At 42.3% G+C, this 25,179-nt stretch overlaps 1 protein-coding gene across 8 annotated transcripts in view; it reads right to left on the bottom strand.

Annotated features, from left to right (window-relative positions):
* Positions 1-4,588: 4,588 nt before the first annotated feature.
* The window catches only part of ABLIM1 (actin binding LIM protein 1), a 317,067-nt gene continuing 296,476 nt past the window's right edge, over positions 4,589-25,179 (bottom strand). For 7 of the 8 annotated variants that reach the window (XM_050958982.1, XM_050958980.1, XM_050958986.1 and 4 more), the window contains 5 exons: positions 21,502-21,593; positions 21,241-21,346; positions 19,116-19,180; positions 18,753-18,813; positions 11,305-13,113 (listed from right to left, as the gene is read on the bottom strand). In XM_050958982.1, coding sequence (XP_050814939.1) covers positions 13,076-13,113; positions 18,753-18,813; positions 19,116-19,180; positions 21,241-21,346; positions 21,502-21,593 — 362 coding nt within the window. In that variant the 3' untranslated portion in view covers positions 11,305-13,075. The other variant, XM_050958988.1, reaches the window with a different exon arrangement.

The following is a 25,179-nucleotide window of genomic DNA, read 5'->3' as shown; positions in this document are numbered from 1 at the left end:
ACCCAAGTGTGTGTAGGGGACAGAGATGATCATGGCTCCAGGACAGGCTGGGTGCTTTGCTTGTTCCCTCCAATGGGGTGGGTGGTGAATCTTCTTGTGACTGTTCTTTTCAGTGGATATAAAGTAACGTCCAACACGTGGAGCGTGTCATAGCAAAACAAAAACCAAACTGCCCCTCCCCCCACATTGAATCCTGAAAGGTGTTAATAGATATCGAAAAGGGGAAAGGGATGGAGAGAAAGAGGAGGTTTTTCATTCATTACATAACTCCTCTATCCTAAGGTCCAGCCCTTCCAAGGGTTGAGTTCTCCCAACTTCCATTGAAGTTGATGGGGGCTACAGGTGCTCAGGCCTGCTCAATATTAGGTCCTTGGGATACAGCATTGGCTCTCTTTCTGTGGGCTGATTCTGCGGTCACCTGTTACACCAGCTTATTTCCATTGACTTCAGTAGACTTACTCATGATTTACACCTGTTACTCCAGATTTACATTTGTCCATGACTCCAATGACTTCAAGGGGCTTTGAGAGTGAACAGCGCTTGGCTTATCTGCAATTATTTCCTCTTAAATACTTCAAAATCACCTCCGAGGAGCCCTGGAGTACCCTAGCTGAGCCAGACCCACTCCCCACCTCAAGGAATCCCTGCCATATTTATAACATGTAAAGATTAACTTGCATTTTAAAACTGGCCACAGCATAAACATCTCGAGAGAGGCCACTACTCATCAAAGGGATTTGGCTTCAAAGGCTGGTGGCTAATTCAAGCTTAACAAATCTTTCCAAAAAGACCTGGTGACTCTCCCCAGATGACAGGGCTTTTGGACCATCTGGGCGAAGACGACTCTCCAAGGTGTGCCTCTGAATGGGGAAAGGATGGCAAAACCTTCAGCATCAGAGCAAGTCAAACTTTAAAACAGGCAAACGTCAAAGAAAAGACAGTCCAGGGACAGGAAACACCAGGACATTATCAGAATCACAAAATTAAGTCTTGCACCTTGTAAGACCAATAAGCCTCTCGTCACTTTTCCAGCCTGACTCTTTTCACCGCATATGGCAGCTGATCTGAGTTCACAGGCCACCACAAAGCATATTTAAGGAGCACATACTAACCAGAAACTGAGAACAAACATGCATTGTTGTTAGACAATCTTTTCAAACTCTTAACAGGGCTCCAATCTGTTTTAAATGATACCAGCATGAAGTTATCCATTAAGGACGACAAAATAATAGAATGAAGCTCCTCAAACAAGTTCTGAAAGGAAAAAAATGATTTCATGTTTCACTGGGAAGCTGAAAGTGTTAGACAAGTCTAAAAACTTCCAAATCTATCATTCCAGCTACTGGCTTAATCCTAAAACCTGCAGAGAAGACACAATGCACATATTAAGGTAAATGCACTATCATTCTGATTTTCAAGCCTGAGTGGAAATGACTTCACTTACAATATAGTGCAAGGAAACTGGACTGGCCAAGTCTTCCTTCATGCTTCTTTCTAGTTTATATAAAAATTCTCGCGTCTTTTTTCTGTCTCTTAGTTGACAGGAGAGGGGACAAAAACGGTAAGTCAAATTACTTGATTCCAATGACACTGACAAATATTGCTAAGCTACACACAGCATTCCTTAGCAATCTCATCATGGCTGGTATGGGTGCTGCAGACCTGAAGGAAAGGCAATAAGTAATGGGCACCATTTTCAAAAAGAAGTGCCTATGGCCAAATTCTGCACCGATTTACACCCAGGCCAATCACGGCAATGCACTAGGTACACTCAGAACACGCAAACATGTCAGCAATCAGGTAACTGCGTGCTCCAAATATGCATTTTTATCTGAAAATGGGAACCTACATGAACAGCACCATATCTTCAGGGAACGTCGAAGGAGGAGGGGGAATTTACCTACATCTTGAAGATATGCCCCAAAACAACAGAATATGGGAGTGGTGCTAGGAAAATGATTCACAAACTGACTAACAAGCCTCTCCTTGGGGCTGTGTCTCTGTTTACGAGGCTGCTACTTGCCTTCTCAGGCTGATGGGAAGTTAGAAAAACTTGTGGTGAGAATTACTAGCTTCTCACTGGAGAAAACAGGCTCCAGGGCTGCAGCAGTGATCCTCAAAGACATGGGATCTCCTAGGGGTTGTGTACATGGGGACACTCAGGGAAGTTAAGATGAAATAACTAAAGTTGTGAGGTAAAGCAGCATTACTTCACAGTAGCACAGGATTTAGCTACAGTGAACTAACATCACTTTTGTCCTGAAAGACAGCATTTACACAGGGGTGTAATCCTTTGTAATTAATGTGATTTAACTTCACACATTTATTTGAGTCATCTTAACTTTCCTGAATGTCTTCATGTATTTCTTAGCAATGGAGAAATCTATCGTTGTAAAGGACAATGACACCAGCTTCTACATAGCAAAATCCTGAAGATGTGTGTAGGCTAAGATGTCTGGGGCATCTAAATTGGCTTCTCTTTCATTTCTTTCTAAGCAGGCATAGCGATGATAGTTGGAACTGGTTAGAAATAGATACAATCTAACCTGAAGTCATTTTTCATAGCTTGGGTTTTTGAAAATAAAGCGCTGAAAATAATCAGGTCAGATATTTTGAAATTCAAACTTCGCTGTTTTTCAACTTTTCCGTTGGATAATGTTTCCTAGTCAGCTGTAGAGATGTTTAATAATAAATCTACAGATGGAGGGAACAATGTGGTCTGCAAGCTTGCAGCTTTTCCTGTGCTATGCAGGAAAGCATCCTTTGAACTGAAAATTAGAACCTGGAAAAAGACTAAGGCTGACCCTCCAAATCACTGCTCACCAGCATGTGTCACACTATGTTTGTGTGGAATCATCTGCAGGGTTGGGGCCTAAACAATTTCAGGAATGTTTTAAAAACTGATACCCAAAATATCCGGCTTGAAATTGAGCCATAATCTGCAAGAAACAAACAGCAAATTTCAGTAAGTTCCAACCCTACGAAACTCCCCAATCATAAGCTGTTTGCCCCTTCAGTATGCTGTGTTTGGTTTCATTGGTAACCTGGATTTGCATCTCATTTCAGCTATTCCACTCCCATTTACTTGTCAGTAGTAATCTGGAAATGTTTATTATTCTAGTGCTGGAACATGAAACAAAACAACATGCTGAACTGATCCTTGCTGTAACTCCACTGAAGTCACTGGAATTACCCCCAGGGATTCGTTTGGACCAGTGTTATGCTGTTCACTGAGAACTTCTGTGCTCTGGTTCCATAGGGGTAATGGCTGACGGCACTGCATGGTAGCACCTCCACCAGCTCATCCCCTGGTCTGCACTATCCCTTTCCCCTGGCTGTGATCTCTAGTATCCAGGCGGTATGGACCCCCCAAATACTAAACTCTCTGCCCAGATCTCTTCAGTGGTTCTGCTGGATCACGCCTCTCTAAGACTGCAACCAGAAAGCAGGATTTGGTTAATTCTGCACATGGAGAAGATTAGTTATAGGACAGCATGCAGTCCTGCTGGAGCAGAAGTGCAGAACTCAATGCAATGATCCAGAATCTCAAATCTCCTACACGACCTAACAGACCCAACCACCACCTCCTCCTGATGTCTATGTGTTAGTCCTCAGTAATGGAAAACACAAAAGGCTCTGGTGTCTCCCGTGAGAACTATCAAATCTAAAAGGACAATCTTAACATCCCTCTGTAGACTAGCGCATTCATAAGAGAGGGATACATTGGCAGTTCAGCACCAATGTAGAGAAGACGCTGACCTTTCAGCAGCTAAGTATTCATTCAGGGAAGGTAATGTGTTCCTCACGTCCTTGTGAGAACACAACCTGCCCTCCAAGCAGTGAAGTTAATTTCAGGCAATCTTCGCACTCTGGAGCACAGTGGGAAAAGAATGCAAATAATAAGCACAACTCGATTCAAAAAACTATCCTGCATGATTTCCTGCACCCTACAAAGCATGCCAGGCACAAAATAAAACAAAACAAAAAAATACCAAGGCTGCATCTTTGTAGCATCAAAGGAATTCCAAACCCTCTTTTCAAAGCATGAGTGAAAACACGTTAAACAATAAAAAAGTGCTCAACTTGATACACTGTGCAGTATCCTCAATGTCTGCAACAGTGATGTAACCACTGAGCCTATACTGGGAGAACATGGTGCAAGATAGGACTATAATTCTCTGCTGGTGCAACTCAGCGTAGCTGAGCCATTTTGCAGCAGCAGGGAATTTGGCCCAAAGTCTGTGGGTGTGCACCAGAGAAGAATTTCCTTTTAACCCTTTCATTTCCTCCACCCACCACCCTCCCTAAATCCCCAGACTAAACAACAAGAAAACTGCCACTCCTACACCATTCCCTTTACTTAAATGACTAGTAAAGCCCAGGCCATGTTAATTAAAGCAGAAAGTATGGAGGAGGGAAGATCTGAAAACATACACAGCAATTCACTATTGATATCCTAGCATATATGTAGTACAAGTACAAGCAGGGAATTTGTTTTCCAATAATTTGGTTGGTATGCAGTGGAACAGAGTCTCATTCTTTCATATCAGAAAGAATATGCTGTTTTAAAACAGTGCCAGTTAAGAAATGGTGTGCAAAGAGGATTCATTTTACCATATGGGTATACTACAGAATATATGTATACATATTCATTTCTTGAAGAGATTACAATTATTTCATTCTACTAGGCATCCTAAGAGCACTTCCTGGCTCTAGCAATAAAGTCCATCATATTCTGGATAAAAATAAAGGGAATATTATTGAGGGAGAAGAAAAGAACCGCTTCCTATCATGTATACGACATGTAAAAAGTTTACACATGTGAAAACTGCCATCAAGTTTCTGAACACAGAAATTTTTACCCCATTGGCAAATGTTCATGTTGGCCCAATTGCTATGAATACAGGTGCCTGTGTCAGATTTTCCCTTTTTGGTGGATGAGTAAGTTGCTCTCCAAAGAGAATATGGACTTTATCATACAATATCCTATGCAATTTGTTCTGTTTTGTTTAAAGGGCTATAAATGTAGAGTGAATTAAAAGAGTTTTGCTTTCTTCTTCATGTCGTTGCGTCTCCAAAGAGGTAACTTGTCAAACTCTTGTATTGTCATGCCAAATATTTCTTGAAAAACTTCTGGTGCTAAGTGACGCTAGAGAAACGGAGAAAAGCACAGACAGTCAGTCACAACCATGGAGATGCCAGTGGAGAATGGGCTAATTAAAGATTTCTTTCCAAAGCACAGCAGTAGTCTCAGGGAGCTCGGGTAAGTTGGCAAGCAGCTCCAGTGCTAGCCTTAGGGGCTTGATTAAAGGTCCAGGGACACACACTGAAATAATGCTAACAAAGCTCTCAACGTGCTTATCCACCACAAATGAATTCATAATACCTACACATCTTATATAGTGATTTTAATCAGTAGGTCCCCCAAGCACTTTAAAAGAGAGGTCAGTATCATCCCGTTGCATAGCAGGGGAAACTGAGGCACAGAGAAGTGAAGTGACATGCCTAACATCCCAGCCAGCCAGGGGCAGAGCCTGGAATTGAACTCAGGTCTCCTGAATCCCAGTCCAGTGCTCTATCCACTGGGTTTCACTGTGTCCCATTAATTAGGCTTCTCAGCTACTTGCAACATAGGTATTATTGTTTCCATTTTAAGAGCGGGAAAACAGACAGAGCGATTAAAGGGGAAATGTTCAGAAGGACTGCCTTCCTTGCATGGCAATACACTGGGCCAGCTAGCATGTGCAGCAGCATGCAGCCACACGTGCTAGGGAAGGAAAGGTTTGATCAAGCCATCTCTCCAGCAAACCATGCTCCCTAAAGGCTGTGGTGCACCAGCACCTGCACTGGCCACACCCCCTCAGAGGGCTGGCTCAGACTCTACACAGGTTTCTTCCTCAGATGCTGCTTAGAATATGGTGGGTGGGGGGATGAAGCTCTCTCTGGTGCATGAGCAAAATAAAGGGCAGGATTACACCTATAGCCCACAGATCCATTCCTTTAAAAACATAAGTGACCATAATGCTGTCTGGATATTGATGGCCCCCTTCAAAGAAACTGGGTTTAGAACCACAAGCAGTCAGAACATCACACAACTGCCCAAGTCTCCTTAACTCACATTCATGAACAATTTTTTATGTGGAAGTATAGACATAAACCTCATGCTTCTAGACAAAATCCAGACACTAATTAATGGCAGCTGGGAAGAAACTTCTGCTGTGGGCAGATTATTCCATGGCACTCTGGGGTCCCTGGCTCCTCCATAGCATCTGGCAGGGGGGCTGGAACAATCTGTATAGTGGGGGTGCTGAGAGCTGATGAACCAAACAGTAAGCTCTGTATACGGTGGAAACCACTTCAAGCCAGGGGGGTGCAGCAGCACGCCCAGCACCCCTAGTTCCAGCACCTTTGGCATCTAGAACCAGCCATTGTCAGAGATGTGATACTGGACCTGATCTCATGTTCCTATGAATACTGGATAATGATTTACCAATATCTGCGTTCTCATTAATTTATGAGCAAATACAACTGGATGCTTGAGCAGCTCCGTTGATGAGGTTAAATGAGACATTCATACTCATTCCTCGATGCAGATTTGCAATTGCTACAGTATTTAACCCTACACCTTTGCTACCACCTCCTGAATCCTTCCGCTTGACAAATCTCCATTGCTACACAAGGCATTTCTGAGAGGGCTTCTTGGTTCTAACCAAGGGCCCACACTTCTACATTTGATCGTTCAAATGAGGAACAATAAACTTCAGTAGAAAAGTACATTTAGGAACTTGCTTCCTTACCTCAAGCCGGGTTCGGTCTACATCCCGTAATATTTTATTTCGTCCTCTGTTGGTCACCATGAGCATTTCATATGGAAAAATCTGTTCGTGTATAAGAGGGATGGGGGGAGGAAGAGATGGATTTACATTCGAAAACAAAAGAAAACACGTGTATTCTTCACCCAACCACTGTTCTTAGAAGGAAATAACAAAACTATAAAAAAGCTTCTTTAAGTTGCCTGAAAGTGAAGTCCAATCTGGCTTGACCAAATACTCCTTCGCTAACAAAACCAACTCGACCACATTTTGTAGGTATAATACATGACAGCACCATTTTCAGAGATGTGTATATCCACACTTCCCATAGACTTACATAAAAAGGTACTATATATATATATATATATATATATATATATATATTTGTTTTTAGTCACAAAGATGCATCTCTAGTCAATTTTTTGCCACTTGGTAAGTTAGTGTGGAGTTTATTTAGGAAAAAATACGTAGCATTCATGAACAAGTTTGATGGTTGCAATAATTTGCACAGTTAAGGAAAAGAACTAAAGTTTATTGTACTTCAACCACCACCACCTGAAAGTACAGTCAGAAAAAAGTAGCATCTCTTAACAACTTTGTTAGTTATAAAATTGGGCCTAGCGTTGAGTGAAATTTATCAGATAATTTTTTTCATGTTGTTTGTTGATTTGTTTACAAACAAATCACAGGTCCCCACTGTGCATTTTGACCTTGACATCATGGATGGATTGCAGGAAAAGATTTCATAGTAGGAATTTATCTTACATGCCTTCCCCTTCTTTAACATGGCATACATCCGATCTTCTCTACAATATTTTATGAGGTTCTCTGGTTTGATTAATATTGTACTGAATAGTCAGATATTCTGCATTAATCAATTTTTGGAACTAAGGAAAATCATGCTCTTCATTTGTTTGGACAGGTTTAATGCCACAGTTTTAAAATGAAAAAAGCCTTGGATCTTTTCCTGTCAGCTATTCCCTAATCAATCTAACCCAATCAAAATGATATGCCACAGAAAGGAATTAATAAAATTTGGTGCCTAAAATAAAGTGCTGGATTCATAGCCCTGGAAACTGAAGTCCTCTGTTTAGTTATCAAACATCTACAGCATAGACAGCAACAGTGCAGGTGTCCCTTCGCCAAGATACTTATGTGTCTTTGCCATAACTTAAGAGAGACCATGTCTAATGGAAAATCTAATGGTCCACCTTCTATTGTCCATTTCACCTTCGGTCTCTCTGCTGAGCAAGCCCATAAGCTTCTCAATTAGGGCCTGACTCAACTCTTATTTAAGTTAATGTGAGTTTTTCCATGGGATTCAGTGCAAATTGGATTGGCCTTTATTGCCAGCTGTGGTGGTGGTTTTAGTGATGTGGATATTTGTCCACTGGGGAAAGGACAGCGACCACCAAGTGCTCTCACAGAAACTGCTACGCAGCCAGCCAATGTTATAAATACACTTAACGTTCTTAGAAATTAAGACTGTCCCTGGTAACAAAACTCTGTGTTGTCCTGCTTCACTAAGTGCATTCCATTGTCACCAACTATCCCAACAACTTTTTCAGAAGCACAATAAATAAGATTCAGCCATAAATGAACATACCATTTAGTTTATTGTAGTTAATAACTTAAAAAATGTGTACTTCACCATATCTTACAACCAGTATGTCTTAGAGTCTGACATTCTCATAATTGTACAATTAGTTCTACTTTATACTTTAAGAGTTACAATGTTTCTGTTCAACACTTAAAATAACTACAATACACAATTTTATATGAAAAAGTGTAACTTGTCATAAAATAACCACAGTGAACACAGGGAAAGCTTAATTCAAAGGTTTGAGGTCATCATCACGTTTTATATTTCAAAATTCACTACATAGCATAGTTCATAATTCTTGGTTTCAGAATACACAAACTCTGACCTCCTTTTGAGGTACCCGCTCCTTGTTTCTATTGGATGAAGTTTTGTGAAATTCACTGATTTCCCCATCCCACATTTTTCATGGGCAATAAACACACATTTTGAGCCAAGCCTCAGCTCATTTACATTGCTGTTGGCAAGTTAATTGGGCTATACCAATTTACACCAGCGGAGATCTGCCCCTACATTATTAAATGTCAACACAAACTCAACTTTTACTACAGCAAAATTCCTACATATTTTATTCTTAGGAAAATGTCACAATTTGGCACCCAAAGCAAGAATAAAACAGTTATTTAAAAATATGTTGCCTGGGTCCATCAACAGCAATGGTGGCTGTAAGGAGTTATACTTCAAAGCAGGCATTATATTGGAGTAAGGAGCCAGAATAAAGCAGGATCTAAGGTGTGGTGAATTCCCCAAGGTAGATATATAAACATATTTTTAAAATATACATTTCATTTAGGTCAAGACTTATGAAGCCAAGGCTAGGGCCTTCTATAATATGTCTGGCGCTGGCTCAAAAGCAGAAAAAGCAACGTTGTCTCCAAAAATTGCTGCTCACCCTAAAGGCACAAACATCAACCCTTATGATTTTGGCAAAACCATAGTTTTTCAGCAGGTTAACGAGCAATAGAGAAATGTATACAACGTAAAACACAGCTCTAATTGAATCCCTCTCACTATTAACACGCTGTTTCAGTCCCAAAATGCCTTTAGACACAGTTGTAAAGTATTACATTTAATATCCAGGTGATACCATCCCTTTCTCAACAAACACCCTAAGAATCCCTCTTTTCAAAAGTTAATTTAGGTCTGATGAAGGCAGTTGGACTGACAGCTCTGGAGATGTAAGTCTGTTATTCATTGTTAGAAAAGGTACAGTATGGGCAGCAGCACCGCATGCTTCCCACCATCTGTCTCACTTCTCGAGCTCTTCAAAACTGGGACCATCCCGTAAAAATTCGGTAGAGGTGGCAGCTCAATGGCCAGGTGGATGACAGTGCTGCTCCAGCCGCTTTGCCTGCTTAAGACTTTTGCTTCTCTGCTGAGGTTACCAACTTGGGGTCTCCGTTTGTGCCAATTTAGGTGATAGCTAATTTTGGACGGTGCCATCTGCAGGTGAGGAAATGGACTAAGACTTCCCCCCTAACTCCCAATTCATTTCTCATAAGCCACATTTCACATTAGCTGGTAACAATCTTTTCCCTGTAACTATGAACAGTAATGACCAAGAACAATGCCTCTGTTTACTTCCTTCACTATGTTTTACATGAAAATCCAAGATATTGTAGGACCATAAGAGCTGAGTGTAATCTATACACATGGGGATTAATGCACCTGGGTCACATGAAGGTTTCATTTTAATACTGAGAAATGACAGATTTTGGTGAGCACGCGTCAGTCTAAATGTTTGTGTGGGAAGCGGAGGTACACCTAAGGAACATTCCTGCCAATTGGACAGGTAGCTGTGCCAATATGTTACATACAGTACTGTCAAGGCAGGTGCCATACAATTACACAGGAAAGGATGCATTGCTGCAGTCCCTTCCCATTGTGTTTCAATTAATCTTGAAAATAATGTTTTCATGCTTTTCTTTTGGTTCACTATTCCATTCAAACAAGAGTGGAATTAAACAGAAAGAGAGAATCTCAGAAAGGCAGTGAGTTTTGCTCGAAAGCAAAGGTGGGGAAAATGCATCTGTTCACTGTACCAGGCAGCTTCACATTATCTCTTCATAAGGAGAATGATCTCTTCTTATGGGTCAGTGTGCACCCCTAGAAAGGTGTGTTGCTATAACCCACAGGCTTCAGATGAGGCGTAACAGCTGTGCTGATAACTGCATGTGTTTTACTAACAGTCAGCACACACAGTTGGGTAAGTTGGACAATGCCTGTATATAAATGACTTCTCTTGCTGCTCCAGCAACTTGGGTATCAAACCTTATTTAACTTTTAGGATCTGATGCTCATTTATACTAAGGCCTCTTTCCACAGCTGGAGTGGCATAAAGAGGCCCTAGTGTGAGAATTAAGCCCTTCCCTTTCTACTAATGCTCTGTAATGAACCCGGCCTCATTGCAGTTAAACGTGCCTGTTCCCGAATTATGTGTCTATCCAGGTTTAAGCACTGTGGGTTCCTGCTGTTTTGGCTCTTTGAATGTGGCAGCTTCACAGCTGGATGGGGAATTAGCTGCATTTGGCTCCACTCAGGCGCTTTCAGCCTCTTGATGTTGCTCCCTGGAATCCCTCCCTGGGGCTGCACACTGTGGCTGCTCTTGCCCCACCCCTGGAGCAGACAGGAGGCACACCCATGCGAGGTGAGGGCCAGCACAGAGGGAGAGATTTGGCACATAAGGAGCAATGATTGGGATGAGGTCAAGAGAAACAACAGGGACCCAAGACATTTCCTAGAGTATCTCATCGGCAGTACATAGTCAAACCTTCACTGTCTCGAAGGAAAGTGAATAACAGCCACACTTGCCTTTGGTTCCAACATGTTAGGCATAGACACTCCTCTGTCCATTCTCATTCCGGGGACATGACCATCCGGGAGGGACTGCATCGGATACAGGTATACGTCAGACACACAGGTTACACAGACACACACAGGGTAAAGGTACTCATGTCATGGTGAAAACAGAGGTGAATTTATGCTCATACTTTCCTCAAATCTTAACAATTAATCTTACCATATGGAACCCTGTCAAAACTCCTGCTTATTACTTTTCTAAGGTGAGCTCTGGATCCCATCTCCCTCAAAGGCTCTGATCTGCTCTCTGCTCAGTAGGCTTGGACATGGGTCATTGTGGAACGCATCCATACCACTCCCAATCAATCAGGGGGTTACTACAGAGTGGCCACACCTTTCCTGTCTCAATGGCTTCCTCTGTGGGCTTGCAGCTTGGAACCTCAACTCAGATCCCACACGACAATGTGTCAGGGCATTTTTAACCACTTGGATAGCATTAGAGTGTGGCTCTACTCTGAAAAAGTAACTGCAAAAATGGCACCATGAAATTCCACAGATGTCTTTTTTCTCATAACAAACGGCACTCAGTTATATCCAATATGCTCAGTTGACAAGTAAAATGGTTTCATTTCTAACTGCAAACTCTACCTGTATGTGACAGTCAGTCTGGGTTCTTTCCGTTTCACACATTATCAGTAATAAAGGCTTTGCAGGTCCTGTTACATAGGCTCTGTTACACCTGTGCATCCTACTTTTCCATTTTATCTTCATTGACACCTGGGAAAACCTAATGCCTTTTGCACAGGGACAACTGATTGAATCTTAGGGCAACTCCCACTGAAGTCAATGGAAAGAGATTCTTTGACCTCGAGTGGGAGTTAAATCGGGCATTTAATGAACGATTCTGCTGAACATGTACCAGCATGAATAGACTCCAGTTTACACTCTGCTAGGTGTATCGGCTCTGCAGTGATAGCAGGTGAAAAAGTCGTATCAACTTATTTTTGTCACAATAGGCAGATTTTACTGGGAATGCATACAAGAGGCATCTCTTGGTTAAGAAGGTGCCATTTCTACATAGTTACTGTTCACAGCACAACCACACTTTAAGCATAATGCATGGCACGACAAATATATCTTGTAATTCTCTCACTGCAGATCAGTCTTTGATAAGGTACATAATCAATTTGCCCAAGTATTTAAATTATAATAATTTAGCGTTTATATTGCAATAGCGCCTACAGGCCAACCATTTTCGGGCTTCACCGTGCGAGGTGCTGTACAAATACGTATTATCGTGAACATTCATTAAGCTAGGCAATGGCAAAAAGTTGTCATGGGGATCTGGAGAGGAGGGGCTGGCACTTGCAAGAGCATCTACTACTGGAAAATCTATGATGACAGCATCATAGGAGGCCACTGGCCAACCTTCTCAGCTGGAGGGTGAATTCCATGTTCAGAGCCACAGACAAAAAGGGATAGTTTGAGGCTCGTAGTACGGAACATGGGGGGCCCCAGAAGGAAGAGGAATGTGTCTAGACCATCCTTTGGTTGGGACAAGACATGGGGAGAGAGCACCCATGCTCAGATGCCAAGAAGGAACCACTACAGATAATTTTCATTTCAACATCAATTAGCTTTACAAAGCAGGTCACAAAACTGGCGTGTGGGCCTCCTCACCCATACAGTTCTGAGGCTGTACCATGAAGCGTCTTAGCTGTGCCTGTCCCTTGTTGATACATGTCTACATCGTCGATTATGCTTAAACATGCAGATAAACTGAAACAAAGGTCTTAAAAAAAACCCCTTCCCTGTAGCAGTAATTCAGACTTGAATAACAGAGTGGATGTTTTTATCTCTGCTGTCAGTTGATGGATGAAAACCCGTACTCTACCTGGAAATCTGAAAAGCAAAGGAAAATCTCGTCAGCATTAGAATGCGGAAGAACATGGATTGGTCACAAACACCAAACAGAATATTTTAATTGTTCAGCAAAAGCAATATCAGATCAGTTTGCAGCTTCCAGCAAACATCAGCTTGCTATTGACCACTTTGATACTATTGATGCTTCTCAGAGATATCGGAAGATAGTTACTATCAATTCACAAAATGGTGCATTAGCTCCAGTAATTCAACTCAGCTTATATTATAATGAAGCATGAAAGAGATAACAGTCTCTGCGTCTCATTCAATCTACAGTGTTGTAACTGATGTGATGTACTGATGTTGTTGGGGATATATCTGATTTTTTGATTTACTTGAATCCAAAGGCCTAGGGTGACCAGATAGCAAATGTGAAAAATCAGGACGGGGTGGAGGGGTAATAGGAGCCTATACAAGAAAAACACCCAAAAATCAGGACTGTCCCTATAAAATCAGGACATCTGATCACCCTACAAAGGCCTGATCCAGTTTCTACTGAAGTCAAGGGAAAGATTTAAGGAAGAAGGGAATTAGAATCTAAGGCCTTATCCAAATGAGAAAATGGTACCAATTTAATGATACTGCTTTAGAAATTGGCTTAGTTAAATCAGTGCAACATCCTATGCATTAGTTAAATCTAGGGCTATCAAGCGATTAAAAAAAACTAATCGCGATTAATCGCACTATTAGAGAATAACAGAATGCCATTTATTTAAATATTTTTGGATGTTTTCTTCTTTTCAGATACACTGATTTCAATTACCACACAAAATACAAAGTGTACAGTGTTCACTTTATATTATAATATCACAAATAGTATTTTTCAATTCACCTAATACAAGTACTGTAGTGGAATCTCTTTATCATGGAAGTTGAACTTACAAATGTAGAATTATGTACAAAAAAAACCTGCATTCAAAAATAAAACAATGTAAAACTTTAGAGCCTACAAATCCATTCAGTCCTACTTCCTGCTCAGCCAATCACTCAAACAAGTTCATTAACATTTGCAGGAGATAATGCTGCCCACTTTTTGTTTACAGTGTTACCTGAAAGTGAGAAGAGTCGTTCTCATGGCACTGTTGTAGCTGGTGTCGCAAGATATTTACATGCCAGATGCGCTAAAGATTCATATGTCCCTTCATACTTCAACCACCCTTCCAGAGGACATGCATCCATGCGGATGACAGGTTCTGCTCGACAATGATCCAAAGCAGTGAGAACTGATGCATATTCATTTTCATCATCTGAGTCTAATGCCACCAGCAGAAGGTTGATTTTCTTTTTTGGTGGTTCAGTTCTGTAGTTTCCACATCAGAGTGTTGCTCCTTTAAGACTTCTGAAAGCATGCTCCACACCTCATCCCTCTCAGATTTTGGAAGGCACTTCAGATTCTTAAACCTTGGGTTGAGTGCTGTAACTATCTTTAGAAATCGCACATTGGTTCCTTCTTTGCATTTTGTCCAAGTGAAAGTGTTCTTAGAACGAAAAACATGTGCTGGATCATCATCTGAGACTGCCATAACAAGACATACGGCAGAATGCAGATAAAACAGGGCAGGGGACATACAATTCTCTCCCAAGGAGTTCAGTCACAAATTTAATTAACACATTATTTTTAATGAGCGTCATTAGCATGGAAGCATGTCCTCTGGAATAGTAGCCGAAGTATGAAGGGGCATACGAATGTTTAGCATATCTGGTACATAAATACTTTGCAATGTCTGCTGCAAAAGTGCCATGTGAATGCCTGTTCTCACTTTCAGGTGACACTGTAGATAAGAAGCGGGAAGCATTATGTCCCATAAATGTAAACATACGTGTTTGTTTTAGTGATTGGCTGAACAAGAAGTAGGACTGAGTGAACTTGTAAGCTGTAAAGTTTTAGATGGTTTTGGTTTTTTGAGTGCAGTTATGTAACAAAAAAAAAATCTGCATTTGTAAGTTGCACTTTCACGATAAAGATATTGCACTATGGTACTTGTATGAGGTAAACTGAAAAATACTATCTTTGTTTATTATTTTTACAGCACAAATATTTGTAATAAAAATAATATAAAGTGAGCACTGTACACTGTGTAATCTGTGTTGTTACTGAAATCATTATATTTGAAAATATAGAAAAACATCCAAAAATATTTAATACATTTCAATTGGTATTCTATTGTTTAACAGTGCCATTAAAAGTGTGATTAATCGTGATTAATTTTTTTAATCGTGACTAATTTTTTTTTAGTTAATCGCGTGAGCTAACTTCGATTAATCAACAGCCTTAATCAAATCAGTACACTCTTCCTGTGCAAGTCGTAAGTCATTATGGTAACAAATATAAACACTAGGGCACAGCTGGTAGAAATATATTTCTTGTGGGTCAATTCAAGTGATGTTCATAAGTACAAAAGTACAAATTATTATTTAAAATAAATCACCATCAAAATATTAGTTTCTGCAAGTGCATTGAACTCCCACCACATCAGCAAACTCCTGTCAGCACTGCAGCACTGCTATGCCTCACAGAGCAAAGAGTATGGACTGGTCTGTCTTTCATGGGATTTTCTAACCGTCCCTGAGCCACAGAGTCTTACTGTAGATGGGCTGGTGGGAAACCTCACAAAAAACTTATTCCAAATCCACTCGATTCAATTGGAAAACTTTCACTGAGTCAAAAATTGCAACATTTCAAATGATACAAACATTTTCTGTGGAAATCTTCAGACTGCTTGAAAAGGTATTTAAAAAAAAAGAACCTGACAAATTGTTTTAGCCGACTCTATGGATTTTACAGTACGGACAGGATCGAAGGTGAGATTGTCAAAGAGGGCTACAGGACCTCCCAATGAAAGTCCAAAGTTGCACAACAACATGATGGCAGAGCTGGGAACAGAATCCAGAAATCCTAACTAACCTTAGCCAGAGGCCCACTCCCCTAACATGACATTTACAGAAAGTAAGTTCATATTCTCTGTGTATGGGGTATAAAATACACATGCAGTATTTAGCTACTCTGCTGCACGCTATTATGCTGGACATTGGGCAGTGTCCCTTCACTTGCAGAGGAGAGCTGAATATCCAACACAAACCACATTCAAGGAGCAGTAAAGAAAATGTCATAGGGAATAGGAGAGCTTTCAGGAAACTAATTCAGATGTACCAGACCAGTTGTCTATCCCTGGCTAGATCCATCTTGAGAAATACTATATAATCATGTCTGGAGCAGTACATGCTTATTGATACATAGAACATACATCTGAACGATCCCTAAAGCCTTTAGCACATGCAGAATTTGCTGTTTAACTTTTTAGTACTAAGGAGGACTGTCTGTCTCCATATTCATTAGAATTGCTGATATTAAAAAGTACCAGTTGTTCCTGTTCTGATGTGTACAACAAGTTACAACCCAAGTCAGAGAAGAAAATAAGTGTAGACTTTGCACTGTTTAATACAGATGAGGCCCAGGGAAGCTGGTTTGATTTTCATCCTGTAGGCTTTTCCATCAACTGACTGATTCATCCATCTCCTGACATTTTACAAAGCTATGAAGTGCTATGAAAATACCTGACATACTTTGCAGGTCTAAGATAGCTCACTGAGACTCCTAAATGCTACATTTGTGAACACAAATGGTTGGGATCCTTCCCTCTAGAACCTCTGCAGTCCTGGTCCACACACATGGGACCATCATTTCTGCTTGAATGCACTGAAGGTTATCCCAAGAGGTTCTTCACTTGTCAGATAAGCAGTTAACTTCATTGGCACAAGGACCTGGGATATCCCAACATTAAGACCTTTTAGAAAATGGGAGAAATCACAAATAGCAGAAGGCAGCACAGCAAACCCAGCTGTATCATGTAATGATGCCTGAGTTCTCAGTCCCGTCCATTTTCTAAGCCTAAGATTACATTACAACTTCAGCCATGTTTTTGTAGCCAGGTCATGACACCCACATCAGACCTGTTACAAGCAGGTTGAGCTGTGAACACGCATGAGCTTTTTGCCCAATGCAACCATGTGTCAACCTTGACTGAGCATCAACACCCACATCAATATCTAAGCGTGTTTGCATTATGGAAAAATCATAGCACCTCTGAGTGCTGGGTGGGGAGGTACCCAGAGCAGTACCAGCACATATGGGACAACGCATTCCGAAGTGTTCTACGGAAGAGTAGGGAGGAAGAAAATCTGGCTAGTCTAGATACACCAGCATGGTTGTGGGACCCGTATGAGCAGAGAATAATATTGTTATCTCCTGAGACATTGATAAGCCAGCCAGGCCCACCGTCTTGGGTGACACATGGTTAGCAGTCACCATTACTAACCGTGCAGTAAACGTTATTCATGGGAACAGAAACCTCATTTAAAACTAACTGTAAATGAACATGTAAAAAAATGGTTAAAGTACAGATAGAGCCTGACTCATAATTGAAAAGCTGAATGAAGGACACCTTCCCTTCTCCTTCCCCATACTACAGCAACATTCCCTGGCTGGAGAGGCCTACGGGGGACTCTCTTCACGGCCCCAAAAGGCTACTCCAAGAAGAGGCATGTCATGTTGCCACTGCCCTGTGGTTCTCCTGGAGGCTGCCAGTTTATGGAGCACTGTCACTGGCAGCACAACCTCCAAAGCGACTAGGCTGGCCTTCAAAGGGTTAAGTTAAAAAATGTTTTAAAAGGACGAAGTGTTTCTCTTGTTTTGGAGATGATTAGCTGTGATATCTTGCATCAATTCATGCTTTGGCACCTGTAAGCCATAATCAATGCAACTTGTGATAAACTGCAGTCAAGGCAAGTGATGTATACAAAGGGCCCTATTCCAGTCTCACTCTCAGCATTTGTACACATCGTAGCCAGTGGAGTTACTCCTGATTTACATTAGCATAGCCGATATGGGAACCAGACTCATGTGCCTAAGCTTTCAGAATGAACCTGAGACATAGACATGTTGGCCACTACAGTCCCAGACTCATTTGTCAACTAAGAAACGGAGCCCACACCTCTGAGCAGCACCTTGTCATTTTTACCTGGTACATTTCTCACAACAGAAACCACAACAATAGGGAGCGTGAGTCTAGGGCTTGATGTGTTCAAAGAACTTTGTAAATATTAATCAACACATTTTACAGATGAGGAGACTGGGGCACAGGCAGGTTACATGTCTGGCCCAAAGTCACGCAGCAAGCCAGCGGCAGACCTGGGATTAGAATTTAGCGCTCCCTAGTTCCTAACCTTGTGGCTCATGATTCCAGACCATGCTGCCCATGGTGTATCATTTGCAGTTCCATAATACAGCAAAACAGAACTCAGTGCCCATCCCTGAATAAATACATATAGTTTGATTCTCCTTTGCACTGAGACTCCTTTGTACTGCTGGAACAGATCCCTGCTGTAAATGAGAATCTACCTCATAACGTGGTTTGGAAAAAAAAAAAGTTGACAAATGTCTGCACATTTTAAGTTAACTCTGGAGTTTACCGGACGGGGTAAAAACTGAGATGCAGACAGGAGACCAACCACATTTGCTGCCTTAAAAAGGAACTGCAGAAACCAAAGTGAGTGTCACAGTTCACTCAGGGGCCAACGCAAAACAAGAAAAACAAAACAAAAAAACATCTCAGCCTTACCTCGAACATCACCGCTCACATCCCCATAACTATTGTACTGACCAAAGTCTGTAGACACCGGCTGTAACAGGAAGGAAAACACAGACATATAAATGCACAGTTCACATATGCATGAGTGTGCAGATATTTCTCATACAAAGGTCTTCAGCTCTCAGGTCTTGCTGCATGGTACACATTTCCATCAGAATCTAGTCAGTACGGAGGGGCAAGGCTCTTGGTAGCAGGTGGCTTTTGTTCTACTAATGTTAGTTTTAAAAGAAAGATTGATCCAATTTAGAGACCTGATGGGATTGACAGGAAAATAAAATACCCAGACTGCACATTAACTCCACCTTCTGCTTCTCCACACTGCTGCCATCTTACCCTGTGCAGTCCATTTCTTCCATAGCCAGGGAGGGAGGAGGTTTTGGAGGCCGAGGCTTGTGAGGCTGAATGGGGACGAGAGAAAAGTCTTAATAAAAACACCAAAAATCCACTGGAAACTCAAAGTCAGAACATTTGGGGAAGTAGTTCTCAAACTGTGGATTGAGACCCCAAAATGGGTTGTAACTCTGTTTTAATGGGGTCACCAGGGCTCGTGTTAGACTTGCTGGGGCCCGGGACTGAAGCCAAAGTCCGAGCCCCACCGCCCAGGGCTGCAGCCAAAGCCCAAGGGTTTCAGCCCTCACCGGTGGGACTCAGGTTGCAGCCTCCCCACTGGGGGCTGAAGCCCTCGAGCTTCAGCTTTGCCCCCCACCCCAGGGCGGCAGTGCTCTGGCTTTGGCCCACCTGCCTGGGGCACTGGGGCTCGGACTTCAGTCCCCCTTCCCAGGGCCGTGTAGTAATTTTTGTTGTCAGAAGGGGGTTGTGGTGCAATGAAGTTTGAGAAACAGCACTGACGTTGGAAAGTAAACATTGAAAACATAGCTAGGTGCCAAATATGTACCCAACCACATGACTTCATTGGGAGCAGGATTCAAATGAGTAGCAATGGTTGAAACTCAACCAGTTGGGGTCTTTGGCTTGGCTAAGAATCTAGCTCCAAAGCTTATCCCAACCGTGTTAGGAAATTTTGCATGACCAGGCTACAGGTTCCAGTATTCCTGGTTTCATCTAAAATAGCAAGGAAATAGGCTCTCCTTGGTATCATGGTGCTTCTGCTTAACATCTCGGCTGATGCCAGAAAGTGCAGTGGCACAAAGGCATTTCTTTGGCTTTCAATTTTAAGCAAGTGGTCATATATGTGGTCCTCCAGTAGCACCTCTGGAGTTAACATTGTAATTCATTTTCCATTACAGGGACTTTCTTATCTTTTCCCCACAATCAGCACTCCTCTCCACTTCCTCAGCCACCCACAAATGTTGCCCTTGCAGTCTCTGGTTTAAAGAGACATTTAAAAAAAAATAGGAGGAGGTACAAAGGACAAGATGTTCTGGAGATAAGGGATGTCGACGAAGGCATGAATTTGTCTGACCAGCAGTCCACAGATCTCACACAAAAGGCAGAGGTGTTGCAGATTAGCATTGATGTAACAGTACAGATAGGCATGGAGAGGTCTCCATTAAGGTGACACTCTAGCCAGTGCATTTACTCATCTCTGTGAGCACTGATATTATTAGAAAGACCTCAGCCCCATGACCATGATCGGAACGCTAGCCTGGTCCTTCTCTCCCTGACCAATAGGGGCTGGCAGGGCTGTAGAGACAGCCTACTCATATAATGGGGAAAAACAGAGAGTTCTATTTTGTTGTGCAGCCATCCACTAGGATGATGGAGTAGTGGCAATGGCAGGTTCCACAGGGAGCTGCTCTTGACTTTTCTTGGCTTGGAGCAGACTTATGATGCAAGGCCCTGAAGGCAAGGAGAATGAAGTAAAACACATGAGGAATAATCCTTGGAGCTCTGAGAAAGGCACATAGGTGCCCCAAGGATAAAATAATACATTAAATATATATACAAAAAAGGCCAAACTCTTGGCTGTATCACTGACCTCCCTGTAAGCAAACATTTAAGCACAGCTGATACTTTTGCCTTTTCTCTGGAATGTAATGCATCCAATTGCAATGCTAGCTTAGATATACAGACATTGACTCGCTAGGATCCAGCACTTTGGAATGTGTTGCCCTGCTCTCTAAGGCATTGCTGATTTCCTCTTTCCCCCTCTCCCCCCGTGGGAAAGGTTAAAAGGCTATGTGAAGCTCAAGTTTAGGCAAGGTGTGTTTAGTTTGTTGTAATTTAATAAGCTAGCCCACTAGTTTGTGATAAGTGTCCGCAGTGCAGTTACCAGGGCCAAACTTTACATCACACATGCATATAAGGAGTTATTCCTCCAAGAAGTTCCTTCTAAAATAATCAATTTAGTATTATTTCTAGATTAAACAATAAAGCCAATAGGTATAGACCAAGGTTTTCAGGAGTGAAAGCTCAGTATCCAGGCACACACACCATGTGGGCTTCCATGGACCAAACTATCTCTAAGTTAGAGATAGTTTTCACCTCTGTTACTTACATGAATTAATTGGAGAATCATAACGACTGGCTGAAAGAGGTGGCCTATCGCGAGTCTCCTTTTCCATTTCTTCTTTTAATATCAATTGCCCCAGACCTGAGTTAAGCTATAAATAGGAAGAGAAAAAAAATATATAAGCAAAATACACTGGTGGATTGGTTTATTAAAAACAGTTGAAATTGCTTATGAAAAGTCTGTCCATGGTGCATAATGGAGGATTTTGAAGATTCGGAAATATTATTAAGATAAGGCTATAACAACCTTCATGAGCTGCTCCTCCTGTAGCTGCCGACGTCTCTGGAGCTCTTCATCTTCTTCCTCTCTGCCACTTGATCTGCGTCTCATGTCGACTCCTGCTTCCATAAAACCGTGGTACAAAGAGAGTTTTCTCATATCAGTCTCACCACACCAGAGACTTAAGGTCTACTACACGGTACAACCTAACTTAGTTTGCTAAATTAAAAAAATGCAAAGATTGACAGTAGCTTCCAAAGCCTTTTCAAAATCCATCCTTAACCCAAAATGAACACTGAGCAAGTCCACCCACTGCCAGCACCCTTCTGGTCCCACACTATCCACAGTGTGACGCTATACTAAACAGAACATTGGTTCCCAAATTGTTTAGGTTTCCTTATCAGTTTAGGCTTAGAAGCCCTTGGCGGCACTAGGCAGTCCATTCCACCTCCCCAGATATGCACATGATGTAACTAGAAATGGAGTTTGGGCTATTTCAAAACCCACATACATAGTGATGAGGCTGGAGCTGTTTGAAGTCCCAGTTTCACCACTGCAAGATTGGAGTAGCTAAAGCTTCACATTTGCTTAGCACACGCACAAGTGAATAGAAAGGGAGCAGCAGTGGTGTTCTAGGACCGAGCACAGAGGCTTGCAATCACAACAGAGAGGGGAAGCCTAGATCACCAGTCACAGAGGCTTGATCTTAAAAGCACTGGTCCATGTACCAAAATGGCCGAGAACAATTTACCCCACTCTGACAGCATGGAGGGGACTCAAAGTAGGTATGAATTACATTCAATCCACTTTGTGGCCAATTTGGACTGCCAAAGTAAAGCAGTCGTAGTGTAAATGAGATTCAGGTTCAATGATTTTTGAGAACATAGTCATGAATGACATGACTACAGGCAGTTTTGATGACAGCAGTAGTCTCCCTCTGCAGGCCAAATCCTGAATTCCTGACTAATCTTTCAATCCATCCTAATTCAGTCAAAGTTCTCATTACAATCAAATGGGAGTTTCTGAGTAAAAACCAAGCTCTGCAACTGAACCATTAGGATGCTTAAATTCAACACAATGTTATACAGGGAACTGTAAAATGGTGCTAGCGTGGAGGTAGCTAAAAGGTGACAGAGGTTAAGATTTGTTTGCTAGACATGCCATTTTGCTCAGTCTTTCTGTAGAGTTTTCTGCAGAATAGCAGGAATACACATTTTTTTAATTGTTTGGTCCAGTTTAACTCTATATGGAAAACATCAGACTCAGTAAATCAGGCAACCAACCTAAACACAAGCCTGGCCTACACTACGCGTTTAAACCAAATTTAGCAGCGTTAAACCGATTTAACCCTGCACCCGTCCACACAACGAAGCCCTTTTTATCGATATAAAGGGCTCTATAAACCGATTCGTACTCCTCCCCGACGAGGGGAGTAGCGCTGAAATCAGTATTGCCATGTCAGATTAGGGTTAGTGTGGCCGCAAATCGGTGGTATTGTCCTCCAGGCGGTATCCCACAACACACCACTGTGACTGCTCTGGAAAGCAATCTGAACTTGGATGCACTGGCCAGGTAGACAGGAAAAGCCCCGTGAACTACTGAATTGCATTTCCTGTTTGCCCAGCATGGGGATCTGATCAGCACGGGTGGCGATGCAGTCCCAAATCCAAAAAGAGCTTCAGCATGGACCGTACAGGAGATACTGGATCTGATCACTGTATGGGGAGACAAATCTGTTCTATCAGAGCTCCGTAACAGAAGACAAAATGCCAAAGCATTTGAAAAAATCTCCAGGCTATGATAGACAGAGGCCACACCACAATGCTGTGTGACAAGTGTAATGGAAAGCCAAAGAATCATATGGACGCTCATGGAGAGAGGGAGGGGGTACTGAGGACTCCAGCTATCCCACAGTTCCTGCAGTCTCCGAAAAGCATTTGCATTCTTGGCTGAGCTCCCAATGCCTGAAGGGTCAAAAACATTTTGCTGGGTGTTTCAGGGTATATGTCGTCAATTTACACCCTTCCCCCCTGAAAGAAAAGGGAAAAAAACATTTTTCCCCTTTTTTCAATGTCATCCTATGTCTACTGCATGCTGCTGGTAGACGGGGTGCTGCAGCGCTGAACACCAGCATCCCCTTCCCGGTGACAGACGGTACAATATGACTGCTATCCATCGTCATCATCAGCCCATGAGTGCTCCTGGCTGGCCTCGGTGAGGTTGGCCGGGAGCGCCTGAGTAAAAATGGGAATGACTCCTGGTCATTCCCGGCAGATGGTACAAAGCGGCTGGTAACCGTCATCATAGCAACTAGAGGCTGAGCACTATCAGCCCCCCCCTTTCATATCTAAAGAAAAGATTCTGTACTGCCTGGACTATCATAGCAGCAGGAGGCTGTGTTCCTCTCCCTCTCCTCACCCTTTAATGTCCTGCCCAGACTATCATAGCAGCTGGAGGCTTCTTCCCCCTCCTCATTTTATCTCACTAAAAAGTCAGTGTTTCTTATTCCTGCATTCTTTATTACTTCATCACACAAATGAGGGGACACTGCCATGGTAGCCCAGGAAGGTTGGGGGAGGAGGGAAGCAATGGGTGGGGTTGTTGCAGGGGCATCCCCTAGAATGACATGCAGCTCATCATTTCTGCGGGATCTCTGGAGCTCTGATACGGAGCGGCTGTGCTCTCGGGTTCTCTAGTACACTTGCCCCATATTCTAAGCAGGACTGACTCTATTTTTAGACAAAACATAAAGAAGGGAATGACCTGGGGAGTCATTCCCATTTTTGTCCAAGTGCCCCCAGCCGACCTCAGCGAGGCCAGCCAGGAGCACCCATGACAGCAGCAGATGGTACAAAACAACTGATAACTGTCATCTCATCGCCAATTTACAATGGCAGACGGTGCAATAGGGACGGTAACTGTCAGCTACCTTGCAAAGGCAAATGAATGCTGCTGTGTAGCACTGCAGTACCACATCTGTCAGCAGCATCCAGTACACATACGGTGACAGTGACAAGGCAAAACGGGCTCCATGGTTGCCATGCTATGGCATCTGCCAGGGCAATCCAGGGAAAAAGGGTGCGAAATGATTGTCTGCCGTTGCTTTCACTGAGGAAGGATTGAGTAATGACATTTACCCAGAATCACCCGGGACACTGTTTTTACTTTGGGATCTCAACCCAGAATTCCAATGGGCGGGGGAGACTGCAGGAACTATGAGATAGCTACAGGATAGCTACCCACAGTACAACGCTCTGGACATCGACGCTAGCCTTGGTACATGGACACACACCACCGTATTAATGTGCTTAGTGTGGCCACGTACACTCGACTTTATACAATCTGTTTTACAAAACCGGTTTATGTACAATTGGAATAATCCCGTAGTGTAGACATACCCACAGACTCAAGAGTTTGTTTTTAATCATGTTAATTAATATGTAAATGATCCACTTATTGACGAGTACAGAAAAGCCCTGAATGCATTAGGGCCAATATAGTTTCTGCAGAGTCATGTTTCGTTTCTCAGGAAAAATAAAGCAACCTGAGAGCCAATGTATGAAGCAATTTATTTAAAATAGTAACAATCAAGATACAGTCCATTGGCAAGTAGGTAATGGACTGGGAGGAGGTGATGACCAAAGTGGTCAACTAGGAATCCATCACATAAATAATACATCACTTTATAAATTATCATTGTTGTTA

This window comes from Gopherus flavomarginatus, chromosome 6, assembly GCF_025201925.1.
Source record: "Gopherus flavomarginatus isolate rGopFla2 chromosome 6, rGopFla2.mat.asm, whole genome shotgun sequence".
Lineage (NCBI taxonomy): Eukaryota > Metazoa > Chordata > Testudines > Testudinidae > Gopherus > Gopherus flavomarginatus.
Note: the sequence above shows the minus strand (reverse complement) of the source record. Positions and strands in the feature narration are given on the sequence as shown.